This window comes from Podarcis melisellensis (assembly GCF_964234715.1).
Source record: "Podarcis melisellensis genome assembly, chromosome: 8".
NCBI classification, from domain to species: domain Eukaryota; kingdom Metazoa; phylum Chordata; class Lepidosauria; order Squamata; family Lacertidae; genus Podarcis; species Podarcis melisellensis.
This window is the reverse complement of record NC_138540.1, coordinates 35,700,791-35,727,784: the sequence shown is the minus strand read 5'-3', so window position 1 is coordinate 35,727,784 and position 26,994 is coordinate 35,700,791. Positions and strand designations below refer to the sequence as shown.

General features: G+C 42.6%; 1 protein-coding gene and 1 long non-coding RNA gene across 2 annotated transcripts in view; both read right to left on the bottom strand.

The window, feature by feature from the left end:
* The window catches only part of TOX3 (TOX high mobility group box family member 3), a 107,743-nt gene extending 98,371 nt beyond the window's left edge, over positions 1-9,372 (bottom strand). Inside the window, exon 1 of the mRNA XM_081924055.1 lies at positions 9,259-9,372. Within this exon, the coding sequence (XP_081780181.1) occupies positions 9,259-9,360 (102 nt within the window). The 5' untranslated portion in view covers positions 9,361-9,372. The remainder of the gene's footprint in view (positions 1-9,258) is intronic.
* LOC309377186 overlaps positions 1-26,994 on the bottom strand; it is a 976,085-nt gene that overhangs the window by 882,973 nt on the left and 66,118 nt on the right. The window lies entirely within an intron of this gene.

Here is a 26,994-nt window from a genome sequence, read left to right as displayed (position 1 = left end):
CTTGGGCTCTGGCCCAGGAGGGTGCACTCTCTGTGGCAGTGCCAAAGTTAAGAAATTCCCTCCCCACAGAGGTGTATTGGTTACTTTCAATATATGGTTTTTGTTGAATGCTGAAGATATACCTCTTTAATCCAGCCTTTTGAGATATATACTTTTAGGACGTACCTCATCCTTGTGATTGCAATTTGTTTTAAATCATTTTTAATGTTGTATTTTAAATTGTTTTAAACCACCCTATGGGCTTTGGATGAAAGGCAGGCAATACCTCAAATTAGTAATCATCATCATCACCATCCACTTCCTTCTATTCTTTTGGAATGTATGCTAGTCACCAGTTATTTCATCTAAGTTTGTAGTCCTGCTAAGAGGCTCCTTTTTAGGGACGATGATGCACTTCCAATGACACCACTGCCTTTTGCCACTATACCCTTGATCATTTTCATGCAGAGGTACAAGGTCCCCAAGTATCTACATTATGCCCTACTCTCTCCTTTGCTTTATGTTCTTTCAGAGGCATCTACCCCTGCTCTGCACAGTAAAATAGATACAATTAAAGTATACAAATGACAACTCAATAAAACCATGAATAAATGTAACCAATCCAGCAGTTATAAAATCCAACACAGATGGACAGGTTAAGTGCTACTGATAATGAAATATTTTGATTTAATTTGATATTTGTATTCTGTTTTCCCAACAACAAATGTTGAGCTCAAAGTAGCTCACACTAATCACAATAGCATTTTTTAAATAAAAAAAACCAACAACAACTATTGCAATCATTATACTATCAAATGCAATAGCATATAAATAAAGCAAACAGCACCAACAAATTCATCAAAATAATACAATTCAATAAAGCCATATTCAAAATGGGAGTAACCCCTTCCATGGAAGTGATTATCAGTATAGGGTCTCAGACTAGTAGAAATTTGTGTTTTTATTAATGGTTGACATGATGCTTGTCAATTATTTACTAGAAGAACAGAATAGACGAATAGCTGCAGAAGGCTCTCTCACTGACACTTGGCCAGGAAGAAGGAATTCAGAGTTGCACTGGACAAATCAGTGTATACTATCTCAATAAATTAGCTGCATCAGTCTAGCAGAACAAACTGAGTCCACTGGTGATTAATAACAGCTCAGCTTCATAATGTCTTGATAACATTCCCTTTGGAGGTGCATTTGGAAAGGGAGGGCAAAAGTCTAGGGAGAAATATCATCTTCATGCACACAGAGTCTTAGGCTTGTGTGTAATGTAGCACTAAGTTAAAGTCCTATAGCGTCCTACCTGTTTAGCTGGCAAAATGTTTTGCACAAGTTGAATGTTGCTAGTAACTTTTGCTGTGCAATAGATTGTGCAAACTGTTGAACAATGAGTTTCTGCTAGAGCAACTGTTGTATTGGATTATGTTGCACAATATGAAAACTTGAACATCTGCTAGCGCAAAAGTCCTTGCGCCAGCAGACATTAGATACAGCTTTATAATTCCCCCACCAGTTATGAGCACAAGTTAAAATAACCGTCTCATGGCACTGGACTCTAACTGATGTGTATGAGATTTGTGGGGGTGACTGGCAATCTGACTTGGGAAGAAGAGTCACTGCTTTGTTTTAAGGTTTCCCTTTGCAAGGTTTTTAAGAGGGCAGTGGCTTAGAGACATACTGCTTCATTCCACTTTGGGTGCCAGTGTTTGCAGTAACGTCTCAATTTACAAATTCTCATATTCAGAAGCAAAATAAATGCATGTCACCTGGGGACAGATAGTTTATTTCAACTTCAGGGAGACCAAAGCATAGGTTTCTATCAAAGGACCCAACTTCTGGAAGTTGGAGAAACATTGTGCTAGCTACTAATGAATGTAATTTGAGTCTGGAAATAACGTGATGCAATGAATACTCATCAGAGCACTCATAAGACCAGGTAACAAACCCGAAAGCCAATTCATATCAGCTTCACAAGAGCAAAAACTATCCAGTAGATCTAAATGTTGAACACCACACAAAGAAAGTACAGCTGCCAACAAGCAATCTGAAAAATGTCCCTTTTTATGTAGAACACCTAGTTACTCTTTAAAAACAAGACAGGAAATGACAGTTATTTGGTTGGTATATAGACTTCTCTGGGCAAACATATTTGATGCAGTTCACAAAATGTCCAAGCTTAAAACAGTAAAAAGCACACCGCAGAAAATAGAAATTGTAACATCATCAGAATGAACCAATCTCTAACGTATTGTCAAAATAAAAAGGAAGCTGCGTGCACTAAAAAATCTAAAATCACAATACTTCCTATGCTTCTGCACCAAGTCAGCGCCATGTCAGAACAAGTCAAGAAGAATCAGCCCAAAACCATTTGGAAATGTGAATAACTTGCTGGCTATACTGTAATAATATTATTATAATAATAATTTATTATTTATACCCTGCCCATCTGGCTGAGTTTCCCCAGCCACTCTGGGTGGCTCCCAGTCAGTGTTAAAAACAGTACAGCATTACATATTAAAAAACTTCCCTGAACAGGGCTGCACTATACTGTGCACTCGGTCTAATATTTTGCAATAGTGCTGGCTCAAGCTCTTGGTGGTTTCACTACCGTAGGCCAGGCTTCCTCAACCTCGGCCCTCCAGATGTGTTTGGCCTAAAACTCCCATGATCCTTAGCTAGCAGGCCAGGGATGATGGGAAATGTAGTCTCAAAACATATGGAAGGCCAAGTTTGAGGAAGCCTGCCTTAGGCTATATAGCATAACCAAACACTATCACATTAAACATGGCCAGTTGAGGATATGGGTGTGAAAGCCAAAAAGCTTGACACTGTAATATGATGTCCTGTTACACAGGAGCCACTAGACTCCTATCGAGTTGCCATTTGTACACATCTGAAACAAGATGTTTGTCCAGGGCAGTGTGTGTGATCTGATAGCTAATTCCTCTATTAAAGACAAACCTTTAGAGGTCCATACAGTTACAGTCACAGGCACTGGCATTCCTCTCAGTGTGTTTAGGTAGCTTCCTGTCGATTTTACAAAATCAACCACCAGCAGCTGATGCTCCTCCTGCGTGGTAACCAACACCTAGTTACCAAGTGCGCAGCAGTATGTCATGGTCCCGCATGGCTTGTTTGCATCGTTAAGTATTTGTGACATTTTCCCTGGGGTAAATTAGCTTAAGCCAGAATTGTTGCCACCTCTCTTCATGTTAGAATACAGGGAGCTTGTGCTTACTTCCTTAGCTATTTTGACAGCAGACTTATTTATCAAGAAAAGCAAAAAATCAACAACACCCACATAAGTACTGAACAAAGCAAAAATACCAGCTCAGAGCTACAACTCCTAGAGTTCTCTGGGCAAAGGGATAGATTGTTAAACCACTCTGTATTTTGTAGCTCTGGGAGCAGAATAGGGGTCTCCTAACAACTTTCAGTGCCCTTAACAAACTACGGTTCTCAGGATCCTTTGTGGGAAGCCATGCCTGTTTAAAGTGGCATGATACTGATTTAAATGTGTATCACAGAGAGAGCCTAAGTAGTGAAGGGGAGGCTTAACTTCTAGGAAAGCCTATCCACCATTACTGATTGTTTCATTGAAGAAGCTCTCATGAGCATCAAGGGAAGCCACCAAGTTCTCCAGAACACAGTTTGATAAAACACCAATTTAAAACACCACTTTCCAAAAGTGTTGGGAAAATGATACACAGTTTGTTTTACTGGAAAAATAAGAAATAATTTAACAAAAGTCTCCTGGAAAGTTCAGTGAAGGTATAGATTCATCACACACTCTTCAAAGTTGCCCCAGATAAAGATGCCGTAACGTTCAACCTTCGACCTCAACACACTCATATTATCTCCCTTTACCTCACTTTTGGCAGGACTAAAAATTCTGAGAGATGACAAACTAGTCTAGTCTATATTGAAATTGAGTGCACACTATTCAAGGTAAATGCACTGCATAGATCTTCTGTGGAAAAATTAGCCTAATAGTCTCAAGAGTCTATCATTACAAAGATGTTGATGCTTTTCAGATGAAATGCGAAAAAGCTGCATTTTAGTCTTATTATTTCCCCTCTCCACCCCACCCCACCCCCCGCCCACCAGCCAAAAGGATTCATGGAAATCACACCCCACTTTCAGTTCTATCCTAGTTGTTACTGTAGGAAGAGTACAATCATACAGACTATACAAAGCTACAGGCCGTACTGCAGCCCAACCCCCAGGAAACAATGACACACGGATAGCAACTGTTGCTCTCCATCTTACAGAGGGTGAAAGTTTAGGCAGGTTGCATAGGCAGGAAAGTGGGGGAAATTAAATGGTTCTTCCTGGTTACAGAGCGTAACCAGGTAAAGGGTCACCACAGTGTAGCGATATAGCCAAGCCTCGCACTGCAAGCTATACAAGCATCCATTGGCCATCTGCTCCTTCTTTTATCTGTACCATCTATTTACCCAACTGTGGTGTTTGCATTGAATGTTTTAGATAACTGCAGCTGCAGAAACTCATTTGCTGTGCCTTGTCTTGTGAAACATCATCTGTATTATTGCTTTCCCTCTCCCTCCCCCCAAAATTGTCTATTTATGAAAGCAGTGTGCCACAACCCACAGCATGCAGCAATTTAGCTTATGCCACATACAGTCTTTTTCCAGATCAACCCAGTTGTTTGAGAGTGTGTGAGAGGGGGGAAGCAAAGGCATAATGTCCCCAAAAGGACACCAACATACTCGTAGTAGCATTGTTGATCAAATGAATGGGGTGTCAGCCTGTCTGCTACTATCCCTTAACTGAACATCAGTTGTAGTGTGGGAGAGATACACTTAGAACCCAGTGCCACCTGCTTCTCTTCCCCTACCCACCATCATTCATGTGTTTTATAGATTCATATGCCACCCTTCAATATGATTGTTCCAAAGCAAGCTTTAACAGAGAAGTTTTAACAACATGTGGCACAATAATATATTGCAGGTGGAAACAGTCTCAAAAGCTCAACAGAGTGTGTGTGCCAGGGAAGAGGACATACCTCAGAGGTAGCATGCATGCACCTCGGTGGTAGGGCACATGTTTTGCAAGCCAAAGTCAGAAGTTGAGCCCCTGGCATCTCTAGTTAGAAAAGTGGTTGAGAAAATTGTGACCAGATATTCAGATGTTATTTGACTCCAGTTCCCATCGGCCACAGCCAGCATGGTCAGAGGTGATGGGAATAGTAGTCCAGCCATATCCAGAGGGCCACAAGTTTCACACTTCTGAGTTAGAAGAATCAAGTTGCAGGTAATGTGGAAAAAAACATCTGCCTCAGACCCAGAAGAGCCATTGCTAGGTAAGAATGAATATACTGGTTTGAGCAAACAAAAATTCAGGTGTAAGGCAGGTTCCTGTGCTCCCCCCCCCCCCGCTGTATATTTTTCCATGGGAAGGAGAAGAGAAAAATCTGTCCTACTAGATTGGTGCAACAGTATTTATTTGGCTATAAACTAGATGAAGCACCAATCCTAATGAGATTTGACTAGTTTGCAGATGGACCTGCAAATGCAAACTTCTGAAACCAGTAACTCTGCGACAACCCCATCAACTTCACCCTACCATCAAACAGGACTGAACTTACACATTATAATGTCTTAATATGGTACACTAGAAATGTAGCAAGGTGGGGCAAGGACAAAGCCACTCAATCCCTAGTAGTCCATATACAACCCAAATAGCATTAACTATGTACATGTACAATGTAGCCTTGCACAATTGCCTAGCCTCAGAGCATTCACTCTAAACAAATCCTATTAAATTCAGATTTTCCTGAAGTTACTCTAACCCAGGCTTCCTCAACTGCGGCCCTCCAGATATTTTTGGTCTACAACTCCCATGATCCCTAGCTAGCAGGACCAGTGGTCAGGGATGATGGGAATTGTAGTCTCAAAACATCTCGAGGGCCGAGGTTGAGGAAGCCTGCTCTAACCCATGAGCTATTCTAGACACACACAAATGATGTATTTTGTGTTATTGCCCATTGTATTCAACTATATGTAGAAGAATGTCCTCCCTACTATGTTGCCAGTCAATACTGCTGGCCTGTTCTTAAGCTTTGCAATGACTACAGCAGGAATGCCAACTTGAACAAAATATTGAAGGGGGGCAGGTAAGCCCTGTTCTGCATAACTGATCACATGATGTGGCACACGTACACCATTTGAATGGCAATGCCCATCAAGTTTGGGGGGGCAGCCCCCTCAAATATTTTATTGGGTGGGCCAAAGAGACATTGGCCCCTAGGAGTTGGCTCTTATGGTCCACAGTATTATTGCCTTAGACACTGATTTTTATTTGCAATGCAACTACTAACATTGCTGCAACATTGTTACAAATGGTGGATACACATCTTAAGAACGTCAGCTAATAGCTATGCATGTAAAAATACACTAATGCAAAGGCATTTTAGATGACAAAGCAACCAGGAGCAGCTTGGATGAGCTCAGCAAAAGAAAGAAGCAAGGTTCATCTGAACAAGTCATCAACCACCCAACCATCTGTGGTTTAAAACTATATGAATCAGAATGAGATTTGCAACCACTGGCTTCAAACTGTTTACCCTAGAGTAAACCCATAGTAAACTTACTTTTTAAAAGTGCAATAAAATTATCGTCTTAACATCCTGTTCCTAAACATATTTTCTTACAAAGCTTATTGATTTCAATGATCTTTATTTCAAAGTGTGTTTAGGATCACAGCCCAAGTCTTATCCATCCTCCACCTTAATTGCAAGTTGGCAATACAAGTGTTTTTTTAACAGGGGCAGGAAAAGTGAAACAGAGTTAATAGCTTCCTATTAGTTTAGTGTTTTTTTTGGTTTTGGTTTGTTTTGAGGAGATTGGTGTTGTAAGAAATGGTATCCAACAGCAGTTTCACACTTTCCTTCCTCGTGATGCTGAAGATACAATAGAACATTATTCAAAAGGTACCTACAATTGGTCTGCTTCTGCAAATTTCTAATTTTGGAGCCATTCACATGTTGTAGAGGCACACTCTGTAGAGGCACATAGCAAACGGAGAAGAATTGTACACAGTGTCTTTTCATTATCACCAAGGATAAATAGCCAAACAAAAAAATATGGCTGGTATGTAGTTTAGCTCAAAAATGTTCATGAATTAATACAAAGTGCAGCAAACATTTAGCCATTCTCTAAATGATGGCGACTTTATACATTTGGCTGCCCTAACAAGCGACTGTGCAGAGTTATTCAGAGCATTGAAAACTCTTAAAAATCAAAGGTGATGCTCTAGCCCCTAATTTGTGTTGAGTCCCTCCTCTCTCTCTCTTTTTCCTTTTTCATACTATCAAGGCAGCAGCGTGCTCATATTCTCAGTGGTGTATCTCCCAAGAGCATGCTCAGGCATGCATTCTCCAGGAGCAGCTTAACATAACCTTGGTGAAAAGGAACTGGTATGCTTTGGCTACATGGGACAAGGCAAACACCAGTTCAGCTTTCATCAAACATGACCATCATGCCTGACCAAGCACATTCGAAAACAGAGCCTTCTTTAAAAAAGAGCTTGCTTTGGTGACATCCTTTTTTCAAGCAATCCCCTAGTAAGAAACTTTTGATAACCACAGATATTGTTTTGAAAATTCCGTCTTCCCACCCCCACCCCCCGAACCAATTCCTTTTCCTCATGCATTACCTAGGTAATCATCATTACATTCTTCATTCAGTTAACCATTTGCACAGTATCTCAACAGGCAGTATCTCACAAGGGGCCCCAGAGGCTGGGCAAAGGCAGCATGGTGGTGGTGGAGGAGGAGAGAGACAGCTAGCCGTGAAAGGGATCTTTATATACATGTATGAAGGCCCCGTGCTAATAACTCCGTGAGCTATTGACACAGCCTAATGCAAACAGTGAAGTCCCTTTCAGAATAGCATGAGTCACCATGTCTCTCTTTAAGTTTGCATTTCCCTGTTCCTTCCCGGTTGTTGGCAAAAACAGACTAGCTGTGGTTGAAACATTTATTATTATTTGTAAAATGCATTTAGGGTAGGGAGTGCCCTTCTCTTCTACTGACTGCTGACTGCTGCTGCTGCTACATCTGCCTTCTCATCTATAAACTGCCACAAGAAAGATGTAAATAAGCCATGGAGCTAAGTAGTACCAACAGCTTCTCCAGCAGACAAACAAGTCAAATGAAACAATTCGCTTGCTTTGTAATGTTAGCAGGCAAGGAATCATGCATCCACTGAACTAATTCCCACTTGGAATGACCTTTGGCACCCAGATCCTGAACACATTTTTTTCTGGGATGTGGATCCCACAGATTTCAATAAAACTCCACACAAGCATGCTTTGTCAGAACTAATGCCTTAGTTAATGTCTTAACTGTGGCGGAATGTGAAAAAAGTGGGACCCAAATGAGTTGGGGGGGGGGGGAGTGGGCAGCAATGCACAATCTCTGATCAGCATTACATTTTATCCTACTCTAAATACCAAGGACTGTAAGAAAAGAAATAGATCTGACTTTTTTAAAAAAATAAGATTTTAAAAAAATAAATACAACACAACAAACAGAAAGAAAGAAAGAAAGAAAGAAAGAAAGAAAGAAAGAAAGAAAGAAAGAAAGAAAGAAAGGCAGACAATAGTGGCAGCTGCTCACGGGCTGCAATTCCCAAAGTACTTCTTAGAGCCTCAGCAAAAACTGCCCATTGTTCCAGGGATTCCAAGTAAAGCAGAAAGCAGCATCTTTGCAAACTGCACAAGCCCATTTTTGCCCGGATACACCATGCACACACTTTCCCTACATCAGCAATTTCCCCCACGGCCAATGAAATAGTAGCTATTCCGCAAGCCCTACATTTGTATGTGTGTGTTTACAAGGGAAACTGTCCTTTATTTCAAAAGAATTGTGAGAAAATGATAAGGGATTATCCCTCCAAAGTTGGGGAGGGGGAGTAGTAACAACAACAACAACAGCAACAACAACAACAGGAGCCAGAGATGGCTTTTTGTACAGGCCCTGGAAAGGAGCAGCAAGGCGGTAGCGTTGGAGAGAACACTTGAGAAAGTTTTGATTAAAAAATTGCTGCCCCATTTAACATCAGGGAAAGAAAGTTTCAGTAGTTGCAGTGCCCTTTCCCCCTCGTTCCACCTACCCCCTAAAACAAAAAATATACTACCGCAAAACAGAGCACCACCAGGCACAATATTATGAGGAAAACTAGAGAGGCACACCAGAAACAAAGGTATAAAACAAGAAAAGTGGGGAGGAATTAAAGAAGTAGTCACCTTGTTGTAGTTGTAGTAACCCAAACACTGGGCAAAGTCCAGATTGGAAGGGTCTCCAGGAAGGGAGCTTCCAGATGCAGCAGGATAAAATCTTACATCCATGTTGAAGGGATGGGGGGGATTGTTTGGGGCAGGGGGTGGGGAAGGAAGGGGGTGTTGGATGGAAGAAGAGTTAAAGAGAGGAGGTCCGTGTGGTCCAAAAAGGGGTGAAGTTCTGAGAGGCTCTCAATAGATCCACCTTCCAAATAATAAAAAATAAAAAAGTGCCCGGGTTTGGAGGGAAGAACGTTGCTCAAGTTGTTTGGGAATCTGCGAGAAGTGGAAAGAGGCGAAGCTTCCTGGAGGACAAGGAGGGAGGGAAGAGGAGGGAGAAAGAGAAGGAGGGGGACAAAAACAAACAAGGGATGGGATGATAGAGACGGGGGAGGGGAGGGGGCAGAGCGGCAGGTGAGCCGAAGGCGGGGAAGGAGAGGCACAGGTGAGGCGAAGGTGAGGGGGGAGCAAGAAGGGGGAGCCTCTCGCGCCTCTGGAGAAGTGGGGCGAAAGCTTTCTCTCAGTCCTCTCTCTCTCTCTCTCTTTCCCCACCCCCCTCCAATGGCAAGCCCCCGGGTTTTGCCTCTCTCTCTCTCTGCCTCCAGAACCAGCTGCACCACACAAAGAAGCCACGCGCCCGGCTCTGAGGAGAGAAAGAAGCAGAAGCAGCGGCTCTCTCGCACTCTCTCGGCTTCTCTCTCTCTCTCGGGCCCCCTCCTCCCGCCTGCCTCAGGAGAGGGGGGAACGGCGACCGGGCGCGCGGGCGGGCGCGCGCTACGCCGCCGAGGCAGCCGGCGCAAGGGTCTCTCTCTCTCTCTCTCTCTCTCTCTCCTCTGTGTGTGTGTGTGTCTCTTTCTTTTCTCTTCCCCTCTTCTGGAAGTGACTGTTTTGTGTGCGCGTGTGGACAGAGAGAAAGGGCAGAGGAACTCGTGAGGGGAGAAAAAGAAGGCGCCAAAGAAAAGGAGCCCCGAATAGCTGCGGAGAGGGAGGGTCGCGCGGCAGGCAGCTTCGCTGTCTCCAAGCACACACACGCCCCAAAAGTGCTCCAAAAGCGGGGCGACGGTGGCGGCTGCTCTTGGCACCGCCCAACTTGAATGAGGCTGAAGGGGGGACTTGGTGGTGGGGTCGCCGGGTTCTTCGCCGCCGCTTCGCTCTCTGGCAGTACTGCCCCCCCTCTTTTTTTCTTGCTTTCTCGCTCCCTCGCCGAGGAGGGATACCTCGCGCGCGCGTCCAAAGGGGCCGGGGCCCGCTCGCTTCTCTCCCGCCCCGCCCTCCCGCGCGCGCTCCTTGGCCGGCCGGCCGGCTGCCTCGAAGGTTGGGGGGGGAGAGGAAACCGAAGCGCACGTGCGCAGAGGAGGGGAGCCGCGAGGGGGGGAGACAAGTGCACGTGTGAATGGGGACCATGGGTCTATTACGCACCGCAGCCAGAACTTGGCGGTGCTTTGCTGCGGGGTTGGGGTTCACTCCTCTGAGCTTGCCGGGCCTCCAGGGGAGGGGAAATGAAGAGAGTGTAATACACGTGTATGTCTGCAGCAGACTTTCTATTGGTAGAGAGGAAGAGGGTAGGCTGGCTCGCAGGTGGGCATCTGAAGGGAAGCCTTTGTAACCCCTTGAACGTGGGAACCAGTCTGAGCTGGGTAGAGCACCCTAAAGCGGGCTTTGACTTAGTGTTGCCTCCAATCTAACGCTCCTCCATCGAGTTTTTACCCGCGGTCTTCTGTTGTTTTAACAAATTTGTCCGTTGTAAGGATAAAGGAAGGTGGTAGGTGGGAGCAGGATTGTTGAGCATCTAACCTCCACAGGTTCGTTTTATACATGTGCTCTGTGCACCTGGAGTGCTTCCCCAGCCCCCAGAAACCCAGCATGGAGAAAATGTGATAGACAGCTGGATATATGGGGCTCTTTCAAACATCATAACAAATGTATTCAGGTGCTACACACACAATCCTGCTCCCCACTGTTATATACGAATACACTGGGTGATGAAACAAGCAATGTGCATTTTAAAAAAATTATTTATTGCATTTATATCCTGCCTTTTTCTCCAAGGAGTTCAAGGTGGTACACAAGGTCCTTTCCCCCCCCCCCTCCTCATTTAATCACCACAACAACCCTGTGAGGTAAGGTTAAGCTTGAAGAAGGTGACTGACCCAAGGCCATTCAGTGAACTTCATGCCCCAGTGGGGGGTTTGAAGCCTGGTCTTCCAGGTCCTAATCTGACTCTTAACTTCTCTCTGTGAAGTTCATCCATATATGGAAATCTCCATGGTTGCTGCAGCCAACAAGTGCTGGGTGTGCATCAACATGCACAGAACAAGAAGCATTCTCAATGAATTCTCAAAGCCAGGGTCATTGAGAGGGATGCCCCAGGGAGAGTACTGAAGGCAAGAGGGGACATTTGGCCCCTAGGCCTGAGGTTCTCCCATCTGTGGCTTATAATGAAAACAGTTGAGAGTAGAAAGTAACATGAATCTTCCATGCAGGATAGTGCTTTATACTGAGAGAGGGCATTGGGTCATCTAGCTCAACAGGGTTTATGCTCTTCCAAGCCCAACCTGGAGATGCCAGGGATTGAACATAGGACATATCATTGGTCCATCTTGCTCATCATTGTCTACATAAGAACATAAGATGAGTTTGCTGGAACATCCCAGAGGCTCACCTAGTCCAGTATCCTGCTATCACAGATACTTGTGGAAAGCTAGACATGAGCACACAGCACTCTGCCCGCCTGTGGTTTCTGAAAACTGGTAACTACCCAGACTAGCAGCAGCTCTTCAGGGTTTCCAACTTTCCCAGCCTTACCTGGAGACACCGAGAATTGAACCTGGGACCGCCACTCTATGGTCCCAAGCCATACATTTGCTTGTGTAATCATTTATAAGTTGATCAGATCCCTCCTCAGCCTTGCATTCAATTCAAGAAGAAAAGTTTGGCAGAGCGATATCTAGTGCACATCAGTGCATTTCCATTTTAAAAGGACCATTTTCATGCATCCAGGTCCACCCTTCCACACACATTTAGCATCACACAGAAGCTTAATAACAGCATTTCTTTTTCAGTGGTCAACTATAGAACAATGGCGGTAATGAGGGCACTTCCTCATAGACCAGACAAATATTTGATATTTCAAACATTTCAAGTGCTCTGGTTTTCCTAGAAGATAACAGAATTTCCAGAGAGGAAAGGATGTTAAAAAAATAAACCCCACTGATAAAAATGATGTTCAGTAACCTTGTAGAACACATATCATTCTCACCAGTAAAAACCTAACAGCATACTTCTGCTAGACTCTGTTGTGTGTTCTTTCCAGAAAGCAGAATTTACATGTCCTAAATCACAACTATCCATAACTAAAGTACAATCATATGAGTTCAGTGGTAGTTAACTTCCAGGTTAAGTGTGTATAGAACTGCAGCCCGAAACTGGCCCTGTAATTGAAGGGAAGAAACATTTGTCATAGTGTCAGCAGTGCTGAGGCCAGGCAGCATTGGATACTTTTCATAGTATTACACACGTCAGTGGTATTGATGCTGCAGTGTCCATTCATCCTTTGGCTTAATACTCCTACCCCCATGGAGTGGGGGATGGTAGCTCCCAATCCCAACAGAAGAGTTTGGGGACTGGGAAAGAGTGACTGATGTGAATGAGGAAGACTTGACTTTCAATAAGATTACTGATACGGAGTAAAAATGATAGAAATATTACACATGAGGAAGATATGTGTTCCTGACAATAAAAGTTAATACTGGGTCATTTCTGCAGTGGATTTTTCTTTCTTTGTTCTTTGACAGGGAGTGTAAAAGTTCTTCACACAGAAGTTTTCTTTTCACATTTTAACATTTTGATCAGGTTAGTAAATAAATTAGTATGGCCTGGGAAATTCTTGCAAAAAATAAATTACCTGATCTCAATGGCACTCCTATTTGTCTGAACATCTGACCAGATAAAATGTTTCCCTTGTTATCTTAGCCAGTCAGATAAATATGTGTTTAGTAATGTGTAAATTAAGGTTACCAGATTTTTTTCAACGATTCCAGGGACACTTTTCAACTTCAATGGATTTTGTATGGGGACTGATTTGCAAATCCAGGGACTGTCCCCGGGAAACGGGGACATCTGGTAACCTTAGTGTGAATGCAGGCAATGAATTTCATGTGCATTTGGTTGTACCTTGTAAGAAGAGGTATCAGTATCTGGAAAATCTGGTTGGTCACTGTGAAAACAGGATGCTGGACTAGATGGACCATTGGCCTGATTCAGCAGGCTCTTCTGATGCGTTTGTGTAAGTATAGAAAAACGTGTCTGATAGGGTTCAGCTTTATGAAAACTTTTATGGTAAAACTTGATGGTAAAAATCCCCTTCTTTTTTTTTCAAGAAGGGAGAGCTGCAAAAGAGAACAAATGTATTCACTTATTCAAAAGGAGGGCAGCGCTGAACTGAAAAGTCCTCACTCTAAATTTTCTTTGTGACATTACTGCCATTATGCTGCCTTTCCATGGTTAAAACAATGTTCAAGGCAGCTTACAACATGAAAATATTTACATAATTACAAAAGTATAACAAAATGGGAGTACTGTAATTGTAAACAGTAAATGAAAACATATCAGTAAGTATGCAATAAAATTAAGCAATCCCCACATAATTCATACTAAGGCCTAACAATAGTGATGCAAGAATACAATACCAATAACAGCAGAAACTGAGCATCTCCAAAATTAAATCTTGACCCCAATAAAATCTTATGTAGGGATATGGGAATACTTTGTGACCTAAGCTGATCAGCTACATTGCATAATGCCATTATCACACTGACTGCATGATTTCCCCAATTGGCTGGATAATTATTCCAAGACTATCTGTTTTGATAATCTTAAAAATGAAAAAATAAAAGCACCAGAGTGGGAACTGACTTAAGGACTAGCTGGGTTTGGTAAACATTTCAACCCCCGGTAAGCACTACTTTCACTCCCAAAATCAAAGCAAGCAAATGTTCCATTCACCCCTAGTTCTGGAATGAAGTTAGCATCCTGTGGCTAGAACTAAATGTTTTGGCAGATGCAGAGTTGATGCAAAAACAGGAGCCCAGCATTTTATCCTTATTTTGCCCGGGTAACATCTTGTTAAAAAGAAAAAGCATGACATGGCATCATCGCCACAGTCGGTATAGTGGCACAGCAGTGGGGAAATTCAAAGTGTGGTGATGCCACTTTTGTATAGCTACGATTTGCAGAGAAGAGGGGGGGAAATTCAGTTTTAATGAGAAACAGCATAATTTGTACTTCTTGAACCAATATGCAAACTGAAACACAACATCCTTTTAAATCTGCACTTCTCTGAATTTTGTGGTGAAGATCTCCCATCAATCAATATGTACCAACAGGCATCTATTAGCGGATAGTTTGCATACAAATGCATAAATTAGTGAAGATGGTGTGCAAAAATGCATTTTATCATGGAAAATTGCTTGTAAAAATGTCATATTAGTAAAAATTGGATAAAAATGTGTATATCGGAAGAAATTCGCACTAAATTGTGGGTGAAATTTCATGAAGATTTCTTTTCAAATTTGCTGCAGAAATGTGAAGAAATTGAGTTTAAAATTGGTAAAATGAGGAATTGAATAAAACTGAAATTGACATGTACATCCATCCTTAGATGTGAGTTCTACACCCCTGCCACGGTGTCTTGCTCCAGCTTTAGAATTCCAGTGTAATTCTCCTTTTTAAAAAAAGAAAAGAAAAGAAAGCAGTTTTTTCTTACTTAATGCTACAGAGATAAGTTATTGTCCTACTTCAGAGAAAGCTCATTTAGGAATTGGCTGTAAAATAATACTCCAAACAAAGAAGATATTGGTTGCCCTCACTAATATGTTACCCTCCCTTTAAGATGTAATAATGCTAAATTTTACAAAACTCCAGCAAAGTATTCAACAATGGAGGGCGGGAAGCCTCGTCCTTTCTGCTCCCCATTTACATGGATCTGTGTCTGCCTTGAGTGTGAATACTCCTTGCTTTGTAAGCAGGTGCATAGCCTGCTTAGGAGTTAAACCCCCAACTCATCACTGCTGCTTGACTAAAGTGGGACGGGGCTTCTTTTTTGGAACCGTTTCAAGTCTTCCCTCTCCTGCTTCCCAGCATTTCAGCCACCTGTTTAGCGAGTTCATACTCCAAAGGAGATCTATGCAATTAGAAACAAGGAAATGAAAATAAATGACCTTGTTTGTTATTTATAACAAAGGGGCTCTGCAAAATTAATCCAGCAAAGCTTGACCTTACGACCTGAATGAAAGAGGGGAAAAACCAACCCATTCCTTTGTGGCGACCTCACAATACTCCAGCCGCAAAGCATTATTGAGTAGCTCTGCCTCTTTATGATGGATATTGGAGGAGTATATTCAAAATATTAAATGTTTGACGAGCAAGATTGGAGAATTTGCATGAAAAAGGCATGTCTAAGCAAAGTCAAGTGAGCTGTGATGGAGGTGATTTTGAGACCTAGGAAACGAAGGTAACCCCTATACATACATGCAGTTCTCTTTATTAATTTATTGCAGTTAGACTTAATACACTTCTTGGTATGTATCTGAATGTGCATTTCATTGGGTCATACTGTATATTTTAATATATGGAGGATTACAATCTAATCTATTAAAGAAAAGCAGGATAACAGTCTAATCCATAATTATGCATGTGAATGTTTTGTTTCCCATTATATTCAGAATGTGTGAATGTTCCATTTATCAAGTGAAGCACTTAAGTTTTCTGGACTCCATTGCGTTACCTTCCATGGCGTTGCTCCATATTTCCTCCTCTTCTATATATTTCCCAGGTCCCCTTTAGGTCATGATCCTTTGTTCTTTATTGCAGAGTAGCTCAACCAGCCTTGTAACATTTATCTTCTCAATTCCCTTCAGTGTTCTCTCCAACCCCGAGACGCGCCCTCTTAATTTCCCCTTTTCTAAAGAACACAGACCTGGTTTCTGTAACCTTCATAAATAAGCAAGATCTTTTTGCCCCAGCCACCGCTAGCTGGACCTTTCATTGCACCTTTCCTGTTTGTACTAGATCTTCTCCATAATAAGGTAACCAAAACCTCATGACGGTCTTGTGTGCACTGACAGAATAAAGTCATGTTGTGCTGAAACCTTCCTATTTGGTGCTTCTGTGCTCTGGAGTGTTTGGTTTATTATCTCATTAAGAGCAACACTAATGGTTTTACCCTGTATCCTCAGCCATCCCGAGCCTCCCCTCATCTCTTTGCTTTAGCCACCACTGGTTGTTTAGCTTTGAAGGACCTGTTTTATTTTTCTTTGATTTAGCTCTAAGCAGGACTTTCCTGCTGTTGCTCAATTTTCTCTGTGATTAATGTTTACTGTAGCTTCTCCATTGCTGAAGTCAAGATTACAGGCCTACAGTGTTTCAAATATGCCTCCTGTCTATTCTTAAATAGAGGCTATTGCCAATGCAGCCATATGATTGTTCTTTGCAGAGGGGGTTAAGTACAGCTATCATATCAGAATCCATATTGAATGCTAAAAAGCTATTAATACTAGATATTAAGTAGGACATCTGCAGTCTACCAAAAATGTCCTAAACATTCATCACCTGGGTAAAGAAAAGAATATCTGGATTCCGCCATCCCCATTTTATACTAACAGCAAGGTTGGTGCAGAACACATTGTCTTTTAGGCACCTAAGTCAGTACCAGTGTGATGCAGATACAATTGGGAGTGCTGAAGCCAACAGAGCTCTCTGAATTTTTCCCAGCATAGGAACATAATATGTTGCCTTACACTAAGTCAAGTCATTGGTCTACCTGGCTCATTATTGACAGCAGTTAATCATGGCTTCAGGTCCGATTCTTTCCAAGTTCTGCCTGGAGATACTAGGGATTGAACCTGGGACCTTCTGCATGAAAGGCAGGTGATTTGCCACTGAGCTATAAGGGACATTCTCTGCCACTGAGCTACACAATCTAATATGGTGTTCACAGCTGCCTCAGATTTGCTTGCTGGTAGGAAACACCCCCATTTTCCCAGCTATCGTCAGGACCATTTCGATTCACGTGCGCCACACCTTAACCCAGACCTGGAATGCAGGTTCACAGGCTGAGGAGCCAGGATGGACTCAGCAGCTTGACAACTTTCCAGAGCTGTATTTTTCCACAGAATCCCCTCCCCCCTCCCCCACCCCCCATGTTTCATAAATGAATTAGTAAAAATGTTGTTAATTGCAAATACAGTATTTAGACAAACATGGCTGTTTCAAAGTTTGTTAACTGAACAAAAACAAAATAAGCATGCTAAATTAGATATTTCTCTAGGGCATCAGAAAATTTGCATTTTAAGTGTGTGTTTTAATGTGGGGATCGCTGCTTGTTTTTATACTTGCAAGCTGCTTTGGTCAACTCCTTTGTGGAGGGGGAAAGCAGGTTATAATTTGTTGATTGACAAATGGATGAATAAATGCATGAATGCTTGGTCAGTAGATTAGTTGTCCAGCACATACAACACATTAAATATATGGATCCCAGTGATGGAACCCCCTATTTCAAAACCTTATTTGTCTTCTTCTTCTTCTTATGATTATTATTACTACTACTTCATCTCATCTTTTTTTCATCTCATCACATATTTTCCTCCAAGGAACTCAAGGTTTGCATACATGGCTCTTACCCTTCCCATGTTCTCCTTACAACAACAACTCTGTGAGGCAGAACATAAGAAGAGTCCTGCTGGTCAGCTCAAAGGCCCACCTAGTCCAGCATCCTCATCTTATAGCCAACCTGATGCGTGTGGGAAACACTAGCAGGACCCAAACACAAGGGAACTCTCTGTTCCCTACCAGTGGCCTCCAGCAACTAGTATTCAAAATTATTACTGTCTCTGACAGTGGAGGCAGAACAACAGCCATCTGACAACTTTCGCCTCTATGAATTTGTCCAATCCTCTTTTACAGCCATCCAAGTTGGTGGCCATCACTGCTTCCTGTGGGAGCGAGTTCCATAGTTTAACTGTGCATTTCACAGAAAGAGAAGCGAGAGGTGGTGTCTCAGCCAAGGTCATCAATTGATTTGAACCTGCTTAAACCATTCCACTAAAAAGCATCTAGCTAAAGCTGCAAGGATCCCATTTTATTTTATTTTTTCTTAGACTGGGACCCTGTCTATTAGTTGGCGGGCCTTAAACACAGTTTGCTATGAAAACAAAACGGCAGTGGCAACCCATATTTGCCAACAAGCTTCCATTGGTGCCTGCTCCACATTTATGTGCCAACGGACGGCTTTCTTTCAGCAAGACTTTGTATAGTAGTGAGGTCTGAGGCTGGTGGGGCTGTGCCCTATTTTCCCTTAAAGACCAGCCTCCATGGCAGCAGAGGTCCACCTGCTGAGAAGGTAGGGTAGTGGCTCTGCCTTACCTGGTGAGCCACTTCTAGCAGCAAGGGTTTTACATTACTGCAGTTCCAAGCACTTAGGCTATGGAGCAACCTCCCCAATGGTAGTCTGAATTGTTCCATCCAGCCTTCCACAGAGGGTGCAAAAAGAACCTAGTTAAATGGGTGTTTGAGTTTTAATGAAACCTTGCTCCTGCTGTGTTGAATGTGGTGAGGTTCTTTTTCCTGCTTCGTACAAGTTATTTATTTATTGTCCCACATTATCTTTGCAGGAAGCCAGTCAAGCATTGGAACGGTGGGGCCAAAACATTTTAAACAAATGTACCTGTACCCTGATACAGGTAGGTGCACCTGTGTTGGTTCCAGCCCTCATTCATTCCAACAGGGGATTCATTCATACAGTTGCACAATGAACAGCACAGATTAGGCACACGACATAATTTCCATTATGTTAATGTTGCTTTAAAATATATTGTGCAGAGTGCCGCAACAATCAAATTATCAATTATAATGTCTACTCCGAGTAGAAAAGTGTTGCGAAACAGAGGGCTGATTATGGCTCCGGTACTTTCAATCTGCATACTCATTGTTTAGTACAGGGAAAACAAATTATCTTGTGTTGGCCTCAGTTCAAATTTAATTAAATGAGTGCAAAGCAATTATAATAAAGTACAATGGTGTAGTAATGAAAGGAAAATAACTCATTAACCTATTAATCTTTATTTATGTTCCTCTCAAATAAGTATGTAATTTCTTTATCACTGCATCCCATAAGAAATTGCAGGCTTTCCCACCGCTCCTGGGATCTGCCTGCGCTAAAGATCATCGTTCAACTCCATGCTTACTATTTATATACATTTGCTTTTCGTGTCTTGTCTTATTCTCCCCTCTCTTCCTTACCCTTCTCCCTTTAGGAGGTGCATTTTCAACCTGTTTCCAACATATCTCTGTGATGTCGATTACAGACTTGCTCCCCCCACTTTTTCATTGTTTTCTTTTTCTTCTTCTTCTCTGCCTGACACTTGTCAGTTCCAAAAGGTAAACTGCATTCCCAGCATTGGTATGCCTCGGTCGTTGCATAAGAGGAGAAAGCATTCCCCAAACATCTGCTATGTAAGATAGTGTTACATTAAGACATAGGATGAAAGCATATTATTTTTAAGAGGACTTGACACAGCTATCACTTTCTAATCTTTCTAAACTGAAGGGGGATGACAACAAAACACCATCTTTCTCAAGTAGGCTGTTTAAGATTCTCAGAGCAAGTTCCTTGGAATTGCTTGATTTCTGGTTCAGAGCCAGGGTGCTGGTGGGAAATAAAAGAAACAGGTTTTAATTTTTGAGAAGGGCAAAGCACAGCAAATGGCGTTTCTACAGCATCTTCCATTTGTCAATAGGCACAAATTTTGCTTCTGTTTTCTATTGGTATCTAGTGAATCAGTTTCACTTTTGAACCAAGCTGTGGGTGGTCATACTTGGGAGACAGGCGTGGAGCAGGTTGGGGGCAGAGGAGGAGGGCAGTTGTTTGCTAAACCCTGCAGTCAGCTGCAGGAGAGAGAGAGAGAGAGAGAGAGAGAGAGAGAGAGAGAAAGATGGACCAGAGATGGAACCAGGTTTTGCACTTAGGAACATAAAACGAGCCCTGCTGCAAAGGCAGCAACCTTCCAGGGGCCACATGGATTAGGTGGTGGGCAAGGCCAGAGGCGGAAGTAGGTGGAACAACACATGTAAATTTTACCTTTGTGCAGTACGCTGAGGGACGTGGGTGGCGCTGTGGGTTAAACCACAGAGCCTAGGACTTGCCAATCAGAAGGTTAGCGGTTCGAACCCCAAGGACGGGGTGAGCTCCCGTTGTTCGGTCCCTGCTCCTGCCAACCTAGCAGTTCGAAAGCACGTCAAAGTGCAAGTAGATAAATAGGTGGGAAGGTAAACGCGTTTCTGTACACCGCTCTGGTTCGCCAGAAGTGGCTTAGTCATGCTGGCCACATGACCCAGAAGCTGTACACCGGCTCCCTCAGCCAATAAAGCGAGATGAGTGCCGCAACCCCAGAGTCGGTCATGACTAGACCTAATGGTCAGGGGTCCCTTTACCTTTACAGTATGCTAGTTTCCGCACATGCTCACGAACTCCTCTCTATCCTTCATCCAGCTAGGAAAAGGCATGATCAGAGTTTGACAGCACCTTCCAGCTAGGCAAAAACACTCAAGGGAAGAGCAGAGCAGAGCCACTTAGGATCATGGCCTGGGGAGAATGGGCATGGCTGGGGAAGAGTGTGGGGTGGGGAAAGTCCTATGGGTCAGATATAGAGGTTTCCAGGGTTGCAGTGTCAAGCTGGTGTGGCATAGTGGTTCAAGTGCTGGATTAGGACCTGGGAGACCAGGGTTCAAATCCCTACTCAGCCATGAAACCAGTCACTGTCTCTTAGCCTAACCTACCTTACAGGGTTGTTGTGAGGGTAAAACACCACCTTGAGTTCTTTGGATAAATGGTGGGATATAAATGTAATAATGAATAAGTTCGGGGCCTTATTCATTATTTCACAACATTTACATGCTTCTTGATTGCAATAAAACCTCCAAGCAGATTGTAAAAAAAAGTAAAACATTAACATTACAAATAAAAGACAGGTAAAAACAACAGGCATTTTAAAAGCATTCAAAAGATACTTAAAATCAACAGGAAGCTAAAAGAGATTAAAATACAGAATTCTGCATGTCAGGACAGGCTTGCCTAAACTAAGATATTTTTAGGAGGCTCTGAAAAACGTACAGGGAAAGGTATCAAGACATAGGGAGTTCCAAAGTGTAAATGCTGCACTGCTAAAAGATTGGTTTCTTACAAGCATGAAATGAGCATCATGTGGCACATGTAATGGTGAAGTGGCTGAGTGGGCATATTAAGGGTAAGGCAATCCTGCAGGTAAAGTGGTCTCAAGCTGTTAAGGGCTTTTTACACATACAGTAACTCATTGACTTTGGCCCTTCTGCCATCCATCCAGGTGAGAAGGACAAGGACAGATTCTGGGCTTCAGGTAAATTGCCAAGAACTAGACAAAGTGCTTCAGGTCTGACCAAAGCAGAGTAGTGCCATTACTTCTCACAATATGATTGCTGTACTAAACCTGCACTGCCCACAATCCCCCAGTCGTATTATAGATATCTCATCTCCATTTTTTCTTTTCTGCATTAGCAGTCATCAGGTATGAACATAAATAGCACCAGAGAGGCTCAAAGGCAATTTAAGCCACACATGTGAAAATGGTTTAAGGTACTATCTAAATAGACTGGCATATACAGTGGAACTCATCTCATATTTGGGCAGCTACAGCAATTAAACTTGGGTATTGACCTCTGTGTAAGAAAGAAGCATATATTGGGAGCATCTCTCAAGCTTCATCTCCCTCCCCCCATACTTACCTTTCATTTAAAAGGAAAACAAAGGCAGCAATACAGTAAAATGGATCTGAAGTTAACTTATAAAAAAGGGGAAGTGTTTGTGCATAAAATTCTATCCTAAAATACTTTGTATGGTATCCAACTAACCCAGCAATGCTAACCACACTTACCTGAGAGTAAACCTCCACTGAAAACAATAAGACTTACTTCTGAGTAAGGATGAAAGAAATCTGCTCATTTCTAATTCTCCTAATCCAGCTATAGGCAAACTCGGCCCTCCAAATGTTTTGGGACTACAACTCCCATCATCCCTGAGCACTGGTCCTGTTAGCTAGGGATGATGGGAGTTGTAGTCCCAAAGCACCTGGAAAGCCGAGTTTGCCTATGCCTGTCCTAATCTTATATTCAGTTCTCCACATTTCTTTTTAATCCTAATGAAACCTTTCAGCATATTAGTGCCTTTTCTCAAAATAAACATATTTTGACTAATACATTTTTGCAAGCACTTCCCCCTAATATAATGCACATATATATGCTTCGATGCGTGCTTCCCCTAGTATATGCATTTTCCTGCTAGTATATGCAATTCTATCCATGTTACCTGGCTGGAGAACCTCATTGCAAAATTCGGAGAAGTGTGGATTTTGAAGGATGGCTGCATTTCAGTTTGTGCATTGTTTCAGAGAGTGTGGATCTAGCAGGTTCACCTTTAAGTCTGTACTGAATCAAATCTCCCCTCATACTTACTTCTGAGCAAGGATTGTGCTGTAAGGTCAAATCCACATTATATATTTAAAACACAGGGGATCTCCCAAAGAATACTGGTGCCTGTAGTTGACCCTTCACAGAGTTACAGTTCCAGCACCCTTAATGAACTACAACTCCCAGGATTCTTTGGGGGAAGCCACATGCTTTAAATGTGCTTAAAGTCATACTAATAGTAGACACATTACACTCATTAGTCTTTGCATTAGTCATGGCCATTAATTCCAGTGGGCTTGCTCTCCTTATGGCTAAGTGAGAGTTGGCCCTTTGTTTCCTTTCCATTGTCTGCTTCCAAGTTTTTCTTTGTATCATGTATTAGTACTGAGCAGTTTCTAAATCTCTACATTGCTCTGAAGGCCAGTGGACAGAAAAGTAGCCTATGAATTTTCATAGCTGACTAAATCATACCTAAAATTGTTCCACTGAAACCAGTAGAAACAACTAATGGAAACCCATTATTTTCAATGGGTCTGCTCTTAACATGACTTTGCCAGACACAACCCCTTTTATTTTAAAATTCCTAGGCCGCTTTTCTGCCTGTTGACCTTCAAAGCAGCTTAGAGATTAAGTTACCATTAATTGCAATGAAAATCAAATAATTATTTAAAAAATACATCATGAACCAGAGCCAAGGAAAGAGCCAGTCAACGCCAAATGCCTGACAAAATAAAAAATATTTATGAGCATGCTAGAAAGCCAATAGTTTATAGTTAGTACATAACATTCTATGTATATGAAACAAAGTGATTCTGTGTTTGCAAAAGTGATTTCATGGTTTAAAAGAAAGGGGGGGGGAAATAAGAAATAACAGATTCTCTGAAAGAGGACCACCACCATCACTATTATTACCATCCCATATATATATATATCTCCAAAAGTGCAGATTGGTTGCTCATATGTGGGGAGAAGTGTGCCACTGCTTCACACCTAGCAGTAAACTCTTGCTCCCAAGCAAGTTTCTTTCTGGTTTAACAATCTGTTGCCGAGAGCAGCGTTATCAGGGAATGTAACTGCAGCCCTTTTTCTTAGTGGCCCCCAGTCAATCACCTCTTTTGTATGCCTTTTGCATTCTCCCTCTCTTCCTTCACACTTACTGCTCAGTTACTGCTATTGCAGCATTTCACTCTTTGTGCAGGGCTAACGCTACATCATTCCAATGAAGCCCAACCACTTGGGTCAGACCCCAGAAACGGCAGGAGTATGGTGCCCTCTGCCCACCTGCTAATCAGAAGTGAGGCAAGCCCCCAGACATAAAGTTGGTGGTGATTATTATTTTATTATTGTTGGTAAATATTCATTCTGTGGTAGGAGGTCTTCCTTCTGTTAGCATTTCAGTGAGCTTTCAGACATCATGTTCTTGCCATAAGGAATATGATATTTTTGGTTACTAGCGAGTTTTGGATCTGAGTTAGCTCAACTCCTTGTTCATATTAAACAGTTCAGCTAGAGAATGAAGAATGATCAGGATCTAAAACAGCTCCTTACAGTGAGCCTAGAGTAGGAATTGGGGAGAAATTTGATTCAGTTCACAATTATAGATTAAATTGCCCTAATTCACACTTTCTGAAACAATACACAAACCAAAATGCAGCCAGCCTCTGAAATTTGCCCTTATCCTAATGTTGCATTGTAGTTCTCTAGACAAGTAGTATGTATAAATTTATATACATTAGGGAGAAGTGTTGTAAAAGTGCATAATTGTGTGTGTGTGTGTGTGTGTGTGTGTGTGTGTGTGTGAGAGAGAGAGAGAGAGAGAGAGAGAGAGAGAGAGAGAGAGAGAGAGAGAGCCTGATATACAAATGCAATATGTTCCACTTAACTGCCTGATTAACCCACAAGCAAGATCTAGCAATAGCAATATCTAGGTAGAGGTCATAGTGATCAGATATTAGGTCCTGTGTAACTGGAACAATACAAGCATGATGCAGAAACTATCTGTCTGTCTGTCTGTCTGTCTGTCTGTCTATCTATGAGACCAGGAAATGTTGTGAACTACAACCCCCTGGAGTCTGTGTGGTGATGCAGAGGGCAGTGCTACCCCCAACAGTTAAACTGCAATCAGAATTTGCTACTGCTGCCTTCAGAGGGAGCTGTCCAATTGCTGCTTGTGATAAACTTATCTTTAAAAATAATAATACGTGGTGAAGATGGATCAATCCCTAATGGGCTGTTTCTAGTGTTGTTGTGTTGCCCCATTAAGTTCTTTTAACAAACACGCACATAGCAATCAAATAAATTGTCTAAAATTTAAAAAGGCATTCAAACCTAATTGTTTGCTATACTTATTTCTTCAGTCATGTTTGTGTGTGTGGTGTGTGTCCCCCCCCCCCTTGGCTGTAGCAAAGTTCTGAATAATGCCATTTCTTCACAAAAATCTTTACAACAACCACCCCCCTCTGAGGAAGAGAAAGATAAGAGAGAATCCCAAAATCACCCAGTGAGGCTCTGAGGTAGGTGGGTTGTGGGTGGGTGTGTAATAAAGGTAAATGTGTAGGTATTTATATTAGAATAATTCAGGTAACATGAAGAGGTGGGGAGCCTGGAATGTTGGCAGTGAGTGGTGATTAGATGAGCATTTGAAAGAAGAAGAAGAACAGTTTGGATTTGATATCCGGCTTTATCACTACCCTAAGGAGTCTCAAAGCGGCTAGCAATCTCCTTTTCCCTTCCTCCCCCACAACAAACACTCTGTGAGGTGAGTGAGGCTGAGAGAATGTGAGACTGAGGCCCAAGGTCACCCAGCAGCTGCATGTGGAGGAGCGGGGACGCAAACCCGGTTCACCAGATTACAAATCTACCGCTCTTAACCACTACACCCCACTGGCTTTGGGAGTTAAAATGTTGGGAGCAAGACAGAGGCTAGCTAGTTCAGTTCAATGGAGAGTGGTGTTGGGAGCAGATGTCTGGTGGTGTGAGAACTGCTGTTGGGTGTGAAGCAGGGTTGGTTGGCTTAGTAGTGCAAGAACAAGCTTATAATACCCATTGTTGTAATTGAAAATCACGTAACAAGACAAAGAATGGTTAAATCAGCCCCGGTCTTCACAGCTGAGATGGCAAGGCTGGGCTAGGTTAGGCTGTCAAGAACAGCTGATTGAACAGTTGTCTGCCTCGCAAACTGTCTTCACATTCCACTCTCTCTGTGGTGTCACTTACAACATTGCTCAAAGAGATGGCACCACCACAGGACATATGCCCTCTCTCTGTTCTGTAAATGGCTGGTACCCCCCTGGGCTTTGACAACTTCCCCTCGCATGAGTGTGTGCCATTTCTAGGGCAGACATCTGCACAGATATCTCCATGGCAGCCTAAGGGGATGAGGCGACCGTTCCCATCACCACTCTGAGACATCAGCATCTGCGAATTATATCACCTGACCTTGCCGTAGACCATCCCAGCATAATTGCCATAAGTGATAAGTTGATTGCTGTGCGGCACTTAGCGTTTCCAGATGCTTTTGCTGTCGTCATTCATTTCATTGTATCCCTTCTCGTGGAGCTGTGACAACACAAATGCAAAGGGACAAGGTCAGATCAATCGTGCAGTAACATATGTGATGTATCTGTCACATGCAGCCATCCACAGAGCATGGTGAGGTTCACCTTATGTAGGGAGACTGGAGGTGGAGATAACACACCTGAGGGTCTGTATGGCTCACAGGGGATGGGACATAGCTCAGCGGTAAGGTAGCTGCTTTGCATGAAGAAGGTCCCAGGTTCAAGCCTTGGCATGACCTGGTAGGGCTAGGAATGTCTCCTGTCTGAAAACTTGGGTGCCACAGCCAGGCAGTGTTGTCCAAACTGAGCTAGATGAACTCATAGCATAAGGCAGATTCCTATATTTTTGTGGTTAATAAGTGGTAGCCATAAGGGCCCATAGGCTCTAGGGAATCCAGCAAATCCAGAAAACTCTTCAATTTTTATTTGAAAGGGTTTAAAGTTATTAAAATTAAAAGACGCCTGCTTCTTGGGAGAAAAGAGATGACAAACCTAGACAACATCTTAAAAAGCAGAGACATCACCTTGCCAACAAAGGTCCGTATGGTTAAAGCCATGGTTTTCCCCGTAGTGATGTATGGAAGTGAGAGCTGGACCATAAGAAAGGCTGATCGCTGAAGAATTGATGCTTTTGAATTATGGTGCTGGAGGC